Below are 19,014 nucleotides of genomic sequence, written 5' to 3'. Positions count from 1 at the left end.
ACGGAGTTTTACCATGTTGGCCAAGCTGGTCTCAAATTCCTGACCTCAGGTGATCCGTCTGCCTCGGCCTCCCAAAGTGCTGGGATTACAGGTGTGAGGCACTGTGCCTGGCCTAAATCCTTAAATTTTGAAATATAGGAAGTGGCAGGAAATTGAGCCAAAAAGGATACAAGTTTCTTCATACACCTGAATAGTAGCCATGTCACCCTCCAATCGAATAATCTCTCCAACCAACTCGCTGTGGCCCACTCTCACCAGTTCATACATGGCTGCACCCGCCATGTCACAGGCTGTAACCACTGAAGAGAACAAAAGACTATTTTGATGACTTAAGACTCTAGTGTTCTGTGAATAGTCACAAATGATTAAAACACCCAATAAACCCAGTATCATGCCTCTCTCATATATTCATAAGAAGGATAAAAACCTACTATTGAATATACTGGTAGTTTCACACAGATATATTTTTAGTGTATAATATAAACAGATAAGCCAAAGATTATTTATTTACATAATATACATGAAAACTTTTCAAACATTTCAAGTTCTGCATGGCAAACTTACCTGGTAGGATTCAGGTATATTCTGAGAGTTGCTATGATATATGGAGTGAAGGCTTTGGAACAATAAAAAAACTTTTAAAAGTAGAAATTGGAATAAATGGTTTGGCTAGTAGTATTATCTACTTTGCTGTGCTGTTACCACACAATTATCACTTTGCTGTGCTGTTACCATTTCCTTTGACAGACAGACCTAAAGGAACATCTTTACTTTCTAATAACTTAGAGCAGTGGTTCTTAAAACTATTCTGGGACATGGACTCTTTTGAAAAACTAATAATAGCTCTACTAGAAAAACTCACACGCACATCTACAAAATTTTTTTCATAGGCCATAAGGATATTTACAATCAGTCACCACCATTGGGTAAGAAATTGTCAATGGAATTCCATTTACTGAACTTACTATTTTGGACCGTGTTGTCTAGTAAGCAAAAACTACTTTTCTAGCAGGGAGGAAAGGTTGCCATATTTTTAGACACGTGTAAGAATAAACCAATTTTTAATATTTAGCCTTCTGATACAACTGATTAGAACTATGTAATAGGTAATACTTCAGTGGAAACTATTAAAGCTTTATGAGTTAGTTAACCTGTGTTAAAACAATGAAGACTTATTCATTCTGTAAATATTTACCTCTATACTGATTACTTAAGAATTAAGATGCACTGAAATACCAGAGATAATGAAATTTAAAAATCATATTTCATAAGCCAAAAAAATATGCCATTGTTCTATTACCTTATTAAGTACTTAAGAATTAAAAATTGCAGGAGGCAAGGGGAGGGAGAGCATTAGGACAAATACCTAATGCATGTGGGGCTTAAAACCTAGATAACAGATTGATAAGTGCAGCAAGCCACCATGGCACATGTATACCTATGTAACAAACCTACACTTTCTGCACAGGTATCCCAGAACTTAAAGTAAAATCTAAAAAAATTAAAAAAAAAAAAAATTGTTTCCAGGAGCAGTTTACTACACAGTTTCACAGCATATTTTTTCCTAAACTCTTTGATGTTCTTTTGCTTTTTCTCTAAAAGTTCTTCGGTTTAGCCTGTCCTTCCTAAAGACCCTTACGATCACTGAGAGGACAATTATTTCTCTGCATGGCAAAAGATACTGATAACCTTTTAATGACTTGCCAGTGAAATCAAGCTCAAACACCAAGTTCTTGGGGGAGAAAAAAGGGGCACAGTGACTGAGTTTTCATTTGCATAAACATCAAAAAACTGTCATCACCACTACTGTAACTGGAACAAAAAAAGGACTGCATAGCATGAGGTTTGAAGGATAATACATCACTAAGCAGGCTTTACTTAGAGAAACTGTGACTGTGAATCACATTTTGTAGAGGGAGTATTCAATAACAAAACAAATACTGGCACAAGATTTATTATTTAAAAAGCAGCACTCCACGTTTTGGCAGAATGGACATAAAGTTTGGGTACTAAAACTTCTTTCCCACAGGTAGTTAATAAGACACTTAACCATTCAAAAAGTTTCATAAATGCAAAAGGCAAAAGCTAATATTACTGAGAAATGCTCTGAGCATCTGAATTATTAAAGTTCAAAGCAAATTAACATTTACTGAATGCCTGCTATATGCAAGATATTACATATTAAAAGCAATACTTCATAGTTTTTTTACCTCAAATTTAACAAAAAATTAAGACATATAAAACTGAACACTGGTTGAACATTTACATAATTATAAACAGGATATCACAAAGCAGCACCTCAATAATTATCAAATTTAGATAATCAATGCTAGATGAGCCCTTATGATACAGATTCTACTTAAGTCTTACAGTCACTATGAGATCTCCTAATGACAAACGGAATTTATGCAGGTAAACAGAAAGTTGTATATTTCTATGTAAAATATTTTGAAAAGACATTAATCAAAGTTAGATATCCTTATTTTGAGATTATGATGTATTACTTACCAGGTCCTGAGACCCCATGCACATAACCAAATGTGCTTTCTTTATCTTCATCGAGTATTTTGGGTAGCTTGGAAAAATCCATGTTAGTTTACCTATGGTAAATAAATAAATAAATAAGTTATTATTATAAACCCTAAAGCAAAAGAACCAAAATACAGGTAGTCCACTAAGATGAGACCACTCTCATCTTTGGTGTATTCCTGAGTTATTATACTTCTTCAAAGTAGAATATAAAAATTCCCTTTTTCTTAATTTAAAACAATTTTTAAGAGGCTGTCACCCAGGCTGGAGTGTGGTGGTACAGTCATATCTCACTGCAGCCTCAGACTCCTGGACTCTAGCGATCTTCCTGCCTCAGCCTCCCAAGTAGCTATGACTACAGGTGCATGCCACTACAGGACACACCACTACAGGTGTGTCGCAGCTAGTATTTGTTTTGTTTTTTGTTTTTGTTTGTTTGTTTTTGAGACAGAGTCTAACTCCACCACCCAGGATGGAGTGTGGTGGAAGGATCTCTGCTCACTGCAACCTCTGCCTCCCGAGTTTAAGCAATTCCTGTGCCTCAGCCTCCAGGGTAGCTGGAATTACAGGTGCACGTGACCACGCCTGGCTAATTTTTGTATTTTTAGTAGAGACAGGGTTTTGCCATGTTGGCCAGGCTGGTCTCAAACTCCAGACCTCAAGTGATCTGCCCACCTCAGCCTCCCAAAGTTCTGGGACTATGGACGTGAGCCACTGAACCCAGCCAAAATTCCCAAAATGTAGTTAAAACTACCCTATTCCTGGATGCTCGATGGTTATATCACAACTGAATTTTATCTCTGTGTGAGGTATTTCATAGGAAATATCGATAAGTATAACAACAAACGTGAAGTTTTTCCAAAGATTTATCCACCCCTACAACAAGCCCATCCTCAATGACCTCTCTGACTTATCCAACTACTCTTCCACTTAATCATGCTGCAGATACATTCTGAACTCTTTGTCAGTTCTCAAAAACACAAGCACATTCTACCTCAGGGCCTTTGAACAGGTTGTTCCATCTGCTTAGAATGTTCTTCTCCAAGGTATCCACTCCTATACCTCCTTCAGGTCTTTTTTTCTAACATGGTCTGGCTCCATCAACTAGGCAGGAGTGTAATGGTGTGATCATGGCTCACAGCCAACTCAACGTCCTAGGTTCAAGAGATCCTCCCACCTCATCCTCCCTAGTACCTGGGACCACAGGTGTGTGCTATCACATCTGGCTAATTTTATTTTATTTTCTGTGAAGACAGGGTCTCAGTATGTTGCCTAGGCCGGTCTTAACCTCCTGGGCCCAAGTGATTCTCTGGCCTTGGCCTCCTGAAGTGTTGGGATTACAGGGATGAGTCACCATGTTCAGTGCCCCTTAAGATCTTTACGCAAACATCACCTTCTCCATGAGGCTTCTCTGTCCATTTATTTAAAACTGCAACATCCTCCCTCCTTCCCTACTTTATTTTATACCACAGCATTTTCCACAATGTAACAAATGATATATTTTACATTTTAAAAGTATTTATTTATTACCTATCTTTAAATTTTAACTAGGAATGTTTTTCCTTCTTTCTTTTAGTGGAACACACAGAATAAAGAAATTCATTTCAACCTCTTACTTTATAGATATACAATCTAAAAAACATGAACTATCCAAGTTCACATTGAAAACTGATAACAGATTCCAAAGGAGAAAGTCTATTTGTGACTGCTGGTCTACCTTAATAACTATTACCAATTGAATGAGGGAGATGAAATACATGTACACTTGAAAAGCTAAATAATGTCCAAAAATAACCACAAAGAGTCATAGATCAGTAAGTGATAAAGAACCAAATAATATACCCTTATTTACTAAAAGTTCAAAGATTAGAATATTTAGAGAAGACATCTTGAAGGTCAGGTAGAATTTGCACACAGTAGAAAAAGAAAGGTAGCAAAGACACTGCGGAGGGTAGAGGGGGTGCCAATAACAAAAAAATGGAGAAAAACATTCAGGAATAGTGAACAGACCAGCCTGACTGGTATAAAAGCCTTATATTAAAGCAGCAGTGGGAAACAAGGATGTAAGGGTAACGACTAATTTGTGGATCTTGAACTGACTGCCAAAATAACAAGTGGACTTTATCCTATAAACACAAGGAAATCAGTGAAGATTGAGGGAGAACTATTATGAGAAGAATGGTATTCAATTCCTTTAACAGAATTAAAGTAGGGTAGGCAGGAGAAGTTGAAGCAGCTCAGGAAATAGGTAAGGCTTGAATGTCAATGGAATTCCATTTATTATTGTTTACAGAGCTTTTGAAGCTTTAAATAGCTGTATAGTATAACAAAATGACTTAAATGCTCAACTGAGGGGCAAACACCACCTTGGGAACAGAGGAGAAACTGATTCCAACTTGAAGACGTGTAGACCAATGTGGATGAAGTATAGTGAACAAGTAGCTGTAAAGTAAGTTTTTGTTTCTTTTTTTTTTGAGACAAGTTCTCGCTGTCACGCAGGCTGGAGTGCAGTGGCGGGATCACGGCTCACTGCAGCCTTGACCTCCTGGGCTCAAGTGATCACCTCAGCCGCCCCCGTCCCCACCCCACCCAGTAGCTGGCAAGACAAGCACATGCCACCGCACCCAGCTAATTTTTACATTTATTGTAGAGACAGGGTTTCACCATGTTGCCCAGATTGGCCTCAAACTCCTGGGCTCAAGTGATCTGCTTGCCTCGGCCTCCCAAAGTGCTGGGATTACAGACATGAGCCACTGCTCCTGGCAGAAATTTATTAGGTTTTTTGGCTTCCTGAAGACACAGCAGAAGAAGTCATTAAGAGCAGGCATGGGACTGTAAAACATTGGAATATAAAGAGACAGAACAAGACTTTCTAGAAACTATGAGATAATACGGGGGAAAACAGAAAGAAAATTTAAAGACAAACATATTTAATTGGACAACAGGTTGGGAGGAGTCTTCAAAGAAGTAGTGAACAAGTGAATGAGGTGAAATTTCAATCTTCAGAAAATCAAAGATTTTCAAAATCAGAGAAGAAACTGACAATCATACACAGTCTAAGTTCCTCCCCAAATATGGGTATTTCCTCTATAGCATTCATGATACATGGTCATCTGCCTATTTAAGTGGAAACAGCATGAGATCATGGGTCAGCAGACTTGGGATCACATTCTGGTCCTACCAATAATATGCTACAGAACATCTTGGACAAATCAAAATCTCTTAATATCTGCATTTGAAAACCAGTAATAATGCTACCACCTACCCCAGACTTGTGATTGCCTTACAAATTTGCTTAAGTGTTCCTTGTGTCTGGGTGAGGTGGCTCATGCCTATAATTCCAGCACTTTGGGGGGCTGAGGTGGGCGAATCACCTGAGGTCAGAAGTTCAAGATTGGCCTAGCCAACACGGCAAAACCCTGTCTCTACTAAGAATACAAAAATTAGCCGGGCGTGGTGGTGGGCGCCTGTAATTCCAGCTACTCAGGAGGCTGAGGCAGGAGAATTGTTTGAACCTGGGAGGTGGAGGGTGCAGTGAGCCAAGATTGCACCACTGCATTCCAGCCTGGGCAACAAAAACAAAACTCTGTCTCAAAAAAAAAAAGTTCCTTGTGAAATGTAATATGCTTACAAAAATGTCATCAGTAACACTATTTGAATATAGGTCCTGAATTTGGAAAAGCCATTCTGTTTTTAGAAATACTATCTCATATCCAAACTAAATCTACTTCCCTTAACTTCTATCTTCTGGCCCTATTTTTCCAACTACTATAGCTACACAAAGTACATTTCCTCTCCAAGCAAATTCTCTTTAGTGCTTTCCACTGTCCCTCAAAGCATAATCTTTTCAGATCCCTCACTCCTGAAACTACCCTTTTCTAGAAGTATTTCACAAGGTCAATATTTCTTTTAACTAGTACAAATAAAACAACATTCTAGATGCTGTATGAGTGAGTACTGAAGAGTACTACTTCAACTATTCTGAATGCTTTTTTTTTTTTTTTTTGAGACAGGGTCTCACTCTCACTCTATCACCCAGGCTGGAGCACAGTGGTGCAATCTTGGTTCACTGCAACCTCCACCTCCGAGGTTCAAGCAATTCTTGTGCCTCAGCCCCCTGAGTAGCTGGGACTATAGTGTGCGCCAGTATGCCCAGCTAATTTTTGTATTTTTAGTAGAGACAGGGTTTCACCATGTTGGCCAGACTGGTCTCGAACTCCTGACCTCAAGTGATCTGCCCACCTGTAATTCCAAAGTGCTGGGATTACAGGCATGAGCCACTGTGCCTGGCCTTGAATGCTTTTTTTTCTTTTTTGAGACGGAGTCTCGCTTTGTTGCCCAGGCTGGAGTGTGGAGTGCAGTGGCACAATCTCGGCTCACGGCAAGCTCTGCCTCCCGGGTTCATGCCATTCTCCTGTCTCAGCCTCCCGAGTAGCTGGGACTACAGACGCCCGCCACCATGCCCGGCTAATTTTCTGTATTTTTTAGTAGAGACAGGGTTTCACCATATTAGCCAGGATGGTCTTGATCTCATGACCTCGTGATCCGCCTACCTCGGCCTCCCAAAGTGCTGGGATTACAGGTGTGAGCCACCACGCCTGGCAAATGCTTCTTTTTATTGAGAGACAAATGCCATGGTTTGAAGACTTTGAATTTATAAGTTGTGTCCTTAGGCAAATCAAATTCTTTCATCCTTTTGAGCCTCAGTTTCATCTGTAAAATCTAATAGGGTTTTTGTGAAGCATCTAACAGTATCCCTAACAGAAAAGTAATACTGATGACTACTAATTTTATTCTGTTAATACAAGCTAAGATAGCTTTTTTTCTAAAGTGTCCAGTGATTCTTATCTTGCTACCAAATCTAGTAGTTCTTATCTTGAACCAACTCTAGTCACTCAGCTAGTTTTTTTGGATTTCAGAGAATATACAAGAGCATACCAAGAAATTTCCCTGTTTATGGTAGACTGCTATAGCATCCTGTTTCTTGTTCACATTCTGGGATGGGGTACATAGTTCTTATCTTGAACCAAATCTAGTCACTTAACTAGTTTTTTTAACTAGTTTTTTTTTTCCTAGTTATCAGGTGTATTTTGTCATAACTTTATTTTCTAAGACCAATTGTATTTTTTTTAAGCATTGATGATGTGCCACCTGCTATATTATAGATAGAAAATATAATGACGTAAGACACAATCTTTCCCCCAAGGATCTTCTGGCATAGTGGGATGAAAAGACAAACAGGTAGCTATCATAAGGTGATATATGTGCTCTCTTAGGAGTACTATAGGCTGGAGATTTAGAAAAGCATAAAGCAATGGCATCTAACCTAGACTTGGGCAAGATGAAAGCGACTTAACAGGAGGTTAAGCTGAGACTTGGAGGGATGAACAAAGAGGCACCCAATAAAGCTTCCCTACAGATGGTTGAAACCTGTGGTTCAGGAAGGTATTCTAAAGTTTATGAGGGAATAATGATGTCTGTTCTGGGTTTTTAAAACGAGTATTTACATACTTTCCCTTTAAGACTAAACAGTGCATGCCTCCAAATGTATGAGCAATGATTAGCGGAAACCAAATGGGTTTGTTCATGACTCAGCTGTCTTGTGGGTTTAGCAGTCAGCTGGAAAATCCTAGCCAACATGAGAATTTTAATGATTCTATGCTTCTTAACTCTTTAATTTTTAGGCATATATTATTTAATTTATGCCAAAGACAACAGACATTAGGAAGTGATATCATACTAACAAGAGAACCTAGAGTCCTAGTGATAATTCTACAAATTTACATAAAGATAATTGTCATCAGATCCATAAATTTGCATTAATTTGGTGAATATTCTTATATTAGCAAACCAAGATGACTGTCCTTTTTAAAATGCCAATATTGGCCAGGCGCAGTGGCTCACACCTGTAATCCTAGCACTTTGGGGGGCCAAGTCGGGTGGATCACAAGGTCAGGAGTTTGAGATCAGCCTGACCAACATGGTGAAACCCCGTCTCTACTAAAAATACAAAAAAATTAGCCGAGTATGGTGGCGCGTGCCTGTAATCCCAACTACTCAGGAGGCTGAGGCAGGAGAATTGCTTGAGCCCAGGAGGCAGAGGTTGCAGTAAGCCAAGATCACGCCACTGCACTCCAGCCTGGGTGACAGAGTTAAGACTTCATCTAAAAAAAAAAAAAAGCCAATATTAAGTGAAGAAAAAAATGATGATGATTCTGAGTGATTTAATTTTCTCTACTCCATTGTGTTTATATAGAGAAGTGGTTGTAAATACATCCTGAAATCTGCTCTTATCACATCTTTCATAATAATTATGAAAACACGTTTTAAAGTGTAAAATTCCAAGCATTTCTGTCCATTTTGATGTTTCAAAATATTTACATTTTAATTTGCTACAGCAACATGGATCTTTTATATTTCCTGTGCTCCTGCCTAGAATGTTCTTTTCTCTAGGATTCATTTATTAACATCATTCATGTCTCTGCTCAAATATCCCCAGTCCAAAAAGCACTCCCATAGTGATTACTGAATAACTAACAGCTGTCAGCCCTTCAAGGTCAGCCTCAGATGCTGACAGCTGCCTTGCCTGCATTCACACCACTTGCAGGGCAGTGTGCACCTGCTAACGGACACAATGAGGTACAAAGGCCCAGCCATCTCAGCCTGATGCAGGATACTCTCACAAGCAACACTCACTCCAGATCTCTCCCACTGGGTAACTGAGGCTCTGTGGGACTTGCACTGCATTCCAACTTCTTCTTCTGCCCAACTCTGCTTCCACCCCCTTCCTCTCAAATGTATTGATTCAAGTAAACATCGACGTGAATAACCACTCTATCTACTCCATCCCAGAATGTGAACCAGAAACAGGATGCTATAGCAGTCTACGGTAAGCAGGGAAATTTCTTGGCATGCTCTTGTATATTATCTGAAATCCAAACAAGTTTTATACTCTACTTCATCTCATACGATAAAATCTATAAGACAAATATGTACCTCGTAAATATATACACTTATGTATCCATAAAAATAAGAAACCGAAAAAACTGAAGAAAAAAAAGAAAGAAAAATATGCAAGTGTTTTCTCCTCGCAGTGAAATAAAAATTACTCATCAGGTAGACATACTATAGTGACCTGATGACTGAATAGGGCTAAACATAAAGTATTTTGGTAAGCATGGTCATACAACATACTAATTTGTTTATAACTCTTCCTTATTATCTGTGAATAGTTAAAAATACCCCACTAAAACCTTCTGCTTCATCATTGAATGCTTATGCTTCTCAGTGAAAAGAATAGGCTTTTAAAAATATTAAAACAATCTCCTAGAACACCAACTTTCAATAAGCAAATTATACTGCAAGTTAGATTATGTCGAAAGTTAATTTTTTTTTTTTTTTTTTAGACCGAGTCTCCCTCTGTCGCCCAGGCTGGAGTGCAGTGGCGTGATCTGAGTTCACTGCAACCTCCGCCTCCCAGGTTCAAGCAATTCTCCTGCCTCAGCCTCCCGAGTAGATGGAATTACAGGCATGCGCCCCAACACCCAGTGAATTTTTTTTGTATTTTTAGTAGAGACAGGGTTTCACCTTATTGGACAGGCTGGTCTTCAACTGCTGACCTTGTGATCTGCCTGCCTCGGCCTCCCAAAGTGCTGGGATAACAGGCGTGAGTCACCATGCCCGGCCTGAAAGTTAATTTTATCCCAAATCTCTATAAGGTCCAAATTATGATGTGATTTAATGCTACATAAAATAGCTTTACAGGCTATTTAATAACTCCTTCTTAAGACAATATACACCTACTGATTTTTTTTTTTTTTGGAAAGAGAGTCTCAGTCTGCTACCCAGGCTGGAGTGCAGTGGCACAATGTCGGCTCACTGCAACGTCCACCTTCTGGGTTCAAGCAATTCTTGTGTCTCAGCCTCCCAAGTAGCTGGGATTATAGGCACGAGCCACTATGCCTGGCTAATTTTTTGCATTTTAATAGAGACCGGATTTCGCCAAATTGACCAGGCTAGTCTGGAACCCCGACCTCAGGTAATCCGCCCGCCTTGGCCTCCCAAAGTGCCGGGATTACAGGCATAAGCCACCGTGCCCGGCCTATACAACTATTGTTGTTCTCCAACATTTAAAAAATAAAAGCATGAGGCCAGGCGCGATAGTTCATGCCTGTAATCTCAGCACTTCGGGAGGCCAAGGCAGGTAGGTTACTTGAGGTCAGGAGTTCAAGACCAGCCTGGCCAACATGGTAAAATCCCGTCTCTATCAAAAAATACAAAAATTAGCCAGGTGTGGTGACGCAAAACTGTAGTCTCAGCTACTTGGGAGGCTGGGGGAGGAGAACTGCTTGAACCTGGGAGGTGGAGGTTTCAGTGACCGGAGATTGCGCCACTGCACTCCAGCCTGGGTGACAGAGTAAGAGTCTCAAAAGTAAATAAATAAATAAATAAATAAATAAATAAATAAAAGCAGCAATACTTATTACATACTTTCATGAAAGCAGTGTGTTATGCACAGATGCACTCATAGAAAAATCAAATCAATGATTATATTAAAATGTTGCCTTTAGCTGTTATGACTTCAACCTTGTTTAAGGATAAAAAGTTAACGTAACTTACAACTAAGATTCTTTGGTTACAAATTATAGGAGTGCCCCTCTCCACCCCATTTGTGAAAGATTTAAACAAAAACAAAAACCCTATGGTAGAAGAAGAAAAATCCAGAAAGGCAGCATAGGCAACCCGTCTGAGTTAATGAGTCATCAGTCTCTCCCCAACAAGCACTGCAGAACACTGCAGTGGCAAATAACACCAGAGGAAAAAATTTTTTTCTATAAGGTCCACTCCAAATTGCTGCTGGTTAATGCAACTGGTAATTTCATTATTTCAGAAATTATTCTTTTTACTACCAGAGTCTTGGATGATATGGCTGCTGGGGGCAAAGAAGAGGTGATACATAAAAGTTAAACACTAAATTCCAAGGTAATATGTACTCACATACAAAATCCTGGGGCGCTTCATTGATAATGATGCATTATTTTGATGTAACACTTGTTACATTAGAGTGTAATGAAAAAATACATTCTATTTAATTGATTAAAGACTATCTCTGGAAATCATAGATTTTAAAATAGGTTCAGAAGAATCTAATGGATCATAACCACTTATTTTCACACACTGTTAATCTTTTAGAGAAAGGTGTCTTAAATCTGTTTAATTTTTTTTTTTTTGAGCTCTGTCGCCCGGGCTGGAGTGCAGTAGCCAGATCTCAGCTCACTGCAAGCTCCGCCTCCTGGGTTCACGCCATTCTCCTGCCTCAGCCTCCCGATGTTTAATATTTTTATGTTTGGTCAGAAAGTTATAGAACAGGTGGAATTCCAGCAAATAACATTACCTTATCATATTTTTAGAGTATCGTACTAGTCATTTTGTGACACTCTCTATTCATCTCCTTCAATCCACCTACCTAGCAACCCTATTAGAATGGCTTATGTGGCAGATTTATTTCACTATGTATATTTAGTTTCCCGATTTTTCCTTGCCAACCAAAAGCCAACTTTGTTCAAAATTTGGTAAGTCTATTACTGTAATTCCAGTTCCCTTGACTGCTTTGGAAATAAGCACATAATAAATGATGTTCTGACCAACAAGAATTAAGGCAAAATCTGTTGGAGACCTTCTGGAAATAATTTCTTTGTTCTTTTAAAAGATACAGGCAGCTGGGCGCCATGGCTGTAATCCTAGCACTTTGGGAGGTCAAGGTGGGTGGATCACCTGAGGTCAGGAGTTTGAGACCAGTCTGGCCAACATGGCGAAATCCCACCTCTACTAAAAATACAAAAATTAGCCAGGCATGGTGATATGCGCCTGTAATCCCAGCTACTTGGGAGGCCGAGGCAGGAGAATTGCGTGAACCTGGAAGGCGGAGGTTGTAGTGAGCCGAGATCACACCACTGCACTCCAGCCTGGGCAACAGAGTGAGACTCCATCTCCAAAAAAAAAAAAGATACAGGCTATTAGAAACAATATTCTCCTTTGGGATTTGGTCATCTGCCTGGGACATCTGGAACTGTGGCAGCCATATTAGGACCTTGAGGGAGCTAAGCAGGCAGCCCACCTTGCTAAGGATGACAAAATAGAAAGACAAAAGATATCTGAGTCCTTGTTGCCTTCATTGGCACACTCAATTAACCAACACAACAAGAAAGGACTTTCAAAAATAAATATTTTTATATTGTACATATTTCATAGTGCTTTTCTAAAAATAAATAAGCCAAAAGGTTAAGAACAAACATAAGGTCATCAGTGAAGTAGACCATAACAATTACTAAGGTGGACTACAATGAAATGTGTAGACAAAAGTAGGAATCAAAGAGTAAAGAAGAACAGCAAAGTCACAGCTGGCAAACTGGACTAACAATTAGGAAAAATTTATTCTTATTGGAATAAAATTATTTGAGGATACACACACACTCTTCTATTTCAACTGTGTATCAAAACAAATGCATTCCTGAAAAAGAAATAGTGACGATAAAAGCTAGTCTGGACACTTAAACTGGGAACGGAATTTAGATTGTGTCAGCTAAACATACTTAAGGTTTATCAACAAGCTTGTCCAGAAATGATTTTTATGTCACTTTTAGAAATAGATTCCTTTCCAGCCAGGCTCACATCTGTAATCCCAGCACTTTGGGAGGCAAAGGTGGGTGAATTATGAGATCAGGAGTTCAAGACCTGCCTGGCCAAGATGGTGAAACCCTCTCTACTAAAAATACAAAAAAATTAGCTGGGTGTGGTGGCAGGCACCTATAACCCCAGCTACTTGGGAAGCTGAGGAAGAGAGGAGGCGGAGGTTGCAGGGAGCTGAGATTGCGCCACTGTACTCTAGCCTGGGCAACAGAGCAAGACTCCATCTCAAAAAAAAAAAAAAGAAGAAGTAGATTCCTTTCCCTTCAAATTTTTGTAAATAAAATTGTGCGATATTAGGTGAAACAGTAACAAAATACTGTACTGAGTGTACAAGTTCCACAGTATCAATGTATAGGCTAGAAGCCTATGGTCAATGGTAAAACTGATGTACAGATTCAAGTATCCCTGCCCTCAAGGTGCATATTATATCATTTTCCTACTTCCTCCCTTTCATATGGCATAGTGTCTTATACAGCAGTAACTCAGTAAAATGTTCTGAGATTAAAAAGAGATAACATCAGGCTGGGCGTAGTGGCTTACACCTGTAATCTGAGCACTTTGGGAGGCTGAGGCAGGTGGATGAGGTCAGGAGTTGGAGATCAGTTTGGCCAACATGACAAAATCTGGTCTCTACTAAAAATACAAAAATTAGCTGGGCATGTGCCTGTAATCCCAGCTACTCAGGGGGCTGAGGCAGGAGAATTGCTTGAACCCAGGAAGCTGAGGTTGCAATGAGCCAAGATCACACCACTGCACTCCAGCCTGGGCACCACAGTAAGACTCCGTCTCAAAAAAAAAAAAAGACATAACATCAACTACTATTTGTTAAGTACATATCACACTCCAGGCTTTATGTTAAAAAAAGCAAACATCTCTTTAACTCTTAACAATAGTCCTATGAAATAGGTATTATTTAATTCAGAAATAGGGGACAAACTAAAGCCTGATGATGCCCAGATTTGGTCTGATCACAACACCTAGGCATTTAAGAAATAATTCAAAAGACCTTATTTAGACAGTTTTCACCTTTAGCTATTAGGATGGTGCAAAAGTAATTGCCGTTTTGCCATCAAAAGCAATGACAAAAACTGCAATTACTTTTGCACCAACTATACCATTTTTTAGAAAAGAAGGCCATGTGTCATGGACTAAATGTGTCCGCCCAAAATTCACATTTTAATTCCAACCCTCAACGTGATGGTATTAGGAAGTGGGGCCTTTGGAACATAATTAGGTCATGAAAGTGGAGCCCTCATGAATGGGATTAGTGCCCCTCTAAAGATGATCTCTGAGCTGGATGCAGTGGCTCATGCCTGTAATCTCAGCACTTTGGGAGGCTGAGGCAGGAGGACTGCATGAGTCCAGGTGTTTAAGAACAGAATAGGTAACATAGTGAGAACTTGTCCCTACAAAAAATTAAAAAATTGGCAGGGCGTGGTGGTGTGCGCCCACAGTTCCCGCTACTCAGGAGGTTGAAGTGGAGGACTGCTTGAGCCTGGGAGGTTGAAGCTGCACTAACCCGTGATCGCACTGCTGCACTCCAGCCTGGGTGACAGAGCGAAACTCTGTCTCAAGGGAAGCCAAAAAAAAAAAAGAGAAAGAGAGAGAGAGAGAGAGAAAGGGAGAGATGATCTCTGCTCTCTATCATGTGAGGATACAAGAAGATATCCATCTACAAGCCAGAAGGAACAGGCTCTGACCAGACACAGGATCTATAGGCACCCTGACCTCAGACTTCTCACACTCTAGACCATGAGAAATGTTGCTGTTTAAGTCACATAGTCTATGGCCATTTGTTATAGCAATCAAACTAGACTTTTTTTGTATTACTTACTGACCCTATGTTAGAATGACAATGGATAAGATGCCGGCAAAAGGGAGAAGATGAAAAAAAGGTGACATAATGGGTCATTCACAAACTAAGGAGTAATTAGTAGAACAAGAATTGACTGTTCCTAAATTACCTATCTCCTTTTTTTTGAGATGGAGTCTTGCTCTATCACCCAGGCTGGAGTGCAGTGGTGCGATCTTGGCTCACTGCAACCTCCGCCTCCTGGGTTCATGTGATTCTCCTGTCTCAGTCTCTCGAGCAGCTGGGATTACAGGTGCGTGCCACCACACCTGTCTACCATTTTTTTTTTTTTTGTATTTTTAGTACAGATGGGATTTCACCAAGTTGGCCAAGCTGGTCTCGAACTTCTGATCTCAAGTGATCTGCCCACCTTCGCCTCCCAAAGTGCTGGGATAATAGGCCGAGCCACCGCGTCTGGCCACCCATCTCTCTCTCTTTTTTGTTTTTTTGAGATGGAGTTTTGCTCTTGTTGCCCAGGCTCGAGTGCAAAGGCGCCGTCTCGGCTCACTGCAACCTCCACCTCCTGGTTTTAAGCTATTCTTCCTGCCTCAGCCTCCCAAGTAGCTGGGATTACATGCATGCGCCACCACGCCTGGCTAATTTTGTATTTTTAGTAGAGACGGGGTTTCACCACGTTGGTCAGGCTGGTCTTGAACTCCTGACCTCAGAGGATCTGCCCACCTCGGGCTCCCAAAGTGCTGGATGAGCCATTGCACCTGGCCCCATCTCTTACAGAACTAAGATTTTTAAAAAACGTAACACTGTATTTTGCTAATACCTAGCTTTATAACACAAACATAACTGACTATATTAGCCAAAAAAAAAGATAAAACATCAATGTGACTACAAAGTAAATGGACATATCTAAGAGGAAAATGGGCATATTTGAGGATAATCAGAATACTGATGCCCACAGACTCAATACAACTTTGCTACTATTAAAAATAGAGAACAGTAGTGGAAAATTTCTGGTCAATTATTTTAAGTTCAGAACAACAAAGCTACCTGAAACAGAATTAGGGTAAGAAATTACTGCTTTTTCTTGTTTTAATTAAGACAAGGTCTGGGTCTGGCTCTATCACCTATGCTGAAGTACAGTGATGCAATCTCAGCTCACTGCAACCTCCACCTCCAGGGCTCAAGTGATCCCCCCACCTCCGTGCTGGGATTACAGGCATGAGCTAGGATTACAGGCATATTTACAGTGCTGGGATTACAGGCATGAGCTACTGTGCCGGGCCTTATTTTTTTTATTTCTTGAACTTGATAAACTAAAGGGAGAAAAGTAATTGTAAAGCTTACCTTAATATCCCACATTTGAATTTTTAGGAAAATTTCCTGATTTCAGGTTACAAAGAAAAAACAAGACACCAAAGAAGATCCTATCGATTTACAGCTTAACCTATGATGTAAACAGCCAAGAAGACAGCCAACAATATAAATAGTAAAGAAAGCATTTGTTACACACCTTTCTTTAAAATCTGCTTTCAGAAGCAATATGCTTATAATTTTAAAAATACCTAATGAAAGGTCTCACCACTTGAATGTGATTGACTTTATTATTCCCCCACAATTTTTTTACATAATTGTAATCAATACTAGAATACAATTATTTTACTTCAATTTTTCTATGGCTACACAGTCTTTGTGTCATCTTAAACCGTATACCATTCCATTAAATAGATACCATACTTTATCTAACAATAATAACTCTCTATTGCATAACAAGACTGCTTCCTATCTTGAGCTGTTTTTAACATTTTGCTAACACACTTTTCTTTTTTTTTCTTTTCTTTTGAGACGAGGTCTTGCGCTGTCCCGCAGGCAGGAGTACAGTGGTGCAATCAAGGCTCACTGTAACCTCAATCTCTTGGGTTGAAGCAGTCCTCCTGCCTCAGCTTCCCTTGCTGGGACCACAGGCATGTACCACCACGCCAGCTAACTTTTTGATTTTTATGTAAAGATGAAGTCTCACTCTGTTACCCAGGCTGCTCTTGAACTCCTGGGCTCAAGTGATCCTCCCGCTTCAGCCTCCCAAAGTGCTGGGATTATAGGCATGAGCCACTGCACCCAGCCCGTCCATTTATTCTTATAGAGTAACTCTCTAATGATTTGCTGCTTTAAATCAACAGTGGTCCAAAGTATTAGATAATAATTTTTAATTGTGCATAAATTGAGTCCTAAGACTGTATGAAGGTCTTTTGCCATGTGCAGAAGCTTTAAGACTGTCATTATACCAGTTCAGAGATCTTTTGTTCTCCTGTTTCTTAGGTCTTCACTTTATTTCTATTTCTATTGAAGTTGGCAAGTTTGACTTCTCGTGTATATAAATATTGTACTGTAATTAGTACCGTAATTAGATCCGAGACGGGCGGATCAAGAGGTCAGGAGATCGAGACCATCCTGGCTAACACGGCGAAACCCAATCTCTACCAAAAATACAAAAAAATTAGCCAGGCGTGATGGCGGATGTCTGTAGTCCCAGCTACTCGGGAGGCTGAGGCAGAAGAATGGTGAACCCGGGAGGCAGAGGTTGCAGTGAGCCGAGACCGCGCCACTGCACTCCAGCCTGGAGACAGAGCGAGACTTCAACTCAAAGGTGAAAAGGAAAGATATGTGAATTGACTAATGGTAATAAGAATGACCCATAACCATCAAGAAGAGGTCAATTTGGATTTATTATTTTGTAGGAAACATGGGGAAAAAATTGGCAATATGCAACTCAGTCCTTAAAGATGTTCAAGCCTTTTGATCCAAAAATTTTATTTCTGGGAATATATTTGGCATGTGGATAAGGACTTATTTATATACATGTTTACTGTTATACTGCAATATTAGAAAAACCTTTAAAATCCAATGACAACAAAATGTAGTATTAAATTATCTGAAATCCTACAGTATTCCCCCCAACACAAAATGTACTTAATAATGAAATTTCTTATGTTAAATAGTCTACAATTCCAAGTTTATAGTGCCAAGGACTGTCATCAGCAAATTCTCTTCTGGAATCATCAACCTTCATGGCGTATTAGCATTGCAATGACTGGCTTTTGGATAGGCTTTTGTCAGATTAACTGCCTATGAAATGACTTTACCAATTTTTTCCTTTTTTTTTTTTTTTTTTTTGAGATGGAGTTTCATTCTTGTTGCCCAGGATGGAATGCAATGGTGTGATCTCGACTCACTGCAACCTCCACGTCCCGGGTTCTTGCGATTCTCTTGCCTCAGCCTCCCAAGTAGCTGGGATTACAGGCATGCGCCACTACGTCTGGCTAATTTTGTATTTTTAGTAGAGACAGGGTTTCTCCATGTTGGCCAGGCTTGTCTCAAACTCCTGACCTCAGGTGATCCGCCCGCTACGGCCTCCGAAAGTGCTGGGATTACAAGCATGAGCCACCGCCCCAGGCCGACTTTACCAATTTTTTTAAAATTCAGGCAATCATGCAGGAAAATTATCACCTTCAAAAGAAGTCAAACTAGAAACTGTATAACTACTTTAAAAAGGTAATTGCTTAAAATACTTACAAACTTTTTTCTTTTTTTTGAGACGGAGTTTTGCTCTTGTTGCCCAGGCTGGAGTGCAATGGCGCAATCTCGGCTCACTGCAACCTCTGCCTCCCGGGTTCAAGCAGTTCTCCTGCCTCAGCCTCCAGAGTAGCTGGGATTACAGGCATGTACCTCCATGCCTGGCTAATTTTGTATTTTTAGTAGCGTCAGGGTTTCTCCATGTTGGTCAGGCCGGTCTTGAACTCCCAACCTCAGGTGATCTACCCGCCTCGGCCTCCCAAAGTGCTGGGATTACACGTGTGAGCCACCACGCCCAGCCGAAACTTATTTTTAAAACTTTACAATTACCATATTACTCTTGTTACTGAGCAAATTTTGATGGCTTTGCCAAAAAAAAAAAAAAAAAAAAAAAAAAAAAAAAAAAAAAAAAAAAAAAA

General features: G+C 39.9%; 1 protein-coding gene across 1 annotated transcript in view; it reads right to left on the bottom strand.

Annotated features, from left to right (window-relative positions):
- Nucleotides 1-19,014, bottom strand: part of ATP6V1A (ATPase H+ transporting V1 subunit A) — a 64,065-nt gene that overhangs the window by 29,183 nt on the left and 15,868 nt on the right. Inside the window, exons 2-3 of the mRNA XM_017858573.1 lie at nt 2,509-2,600; nt 171-299 (exon numbers count right to left, since the gene is read on the bottom strand). Of these exons, the coding sequence (XP_017714062.1) occupies nt 171-299; nt 2,509-2,590 (211 nt within the window). The 5' untranslated portion in view covers nt 2,591-2,600. The remainder of the gene's footprint in view (nt 1-170; nt 300-2,508; nt 2,601-19,014) is intronic.

Source organism: Rhinopithecus bieti, unplaced genomic scaffold (genome assembly GCF_001698545.2).
Source record: "Rhinopithecus bieti isolate Rb0 unplaced genomic scaffold, ASM169854v2 scaffold_45617, whole genome shotgun sequence".
Classification (NCBI taxonomy): domain Eukaryota; kingdom Metazoa; phylum Chordata; class Mammalia; order Primates; family Cercopithecidae; genus Rhinopithecus; species Rhinopithecus bieti.
The sequence above is the reverse complement of the archived record's forward strand: the minus strand, read 5'-3'. Positions and strand labels throughout refer to the sequence as shown.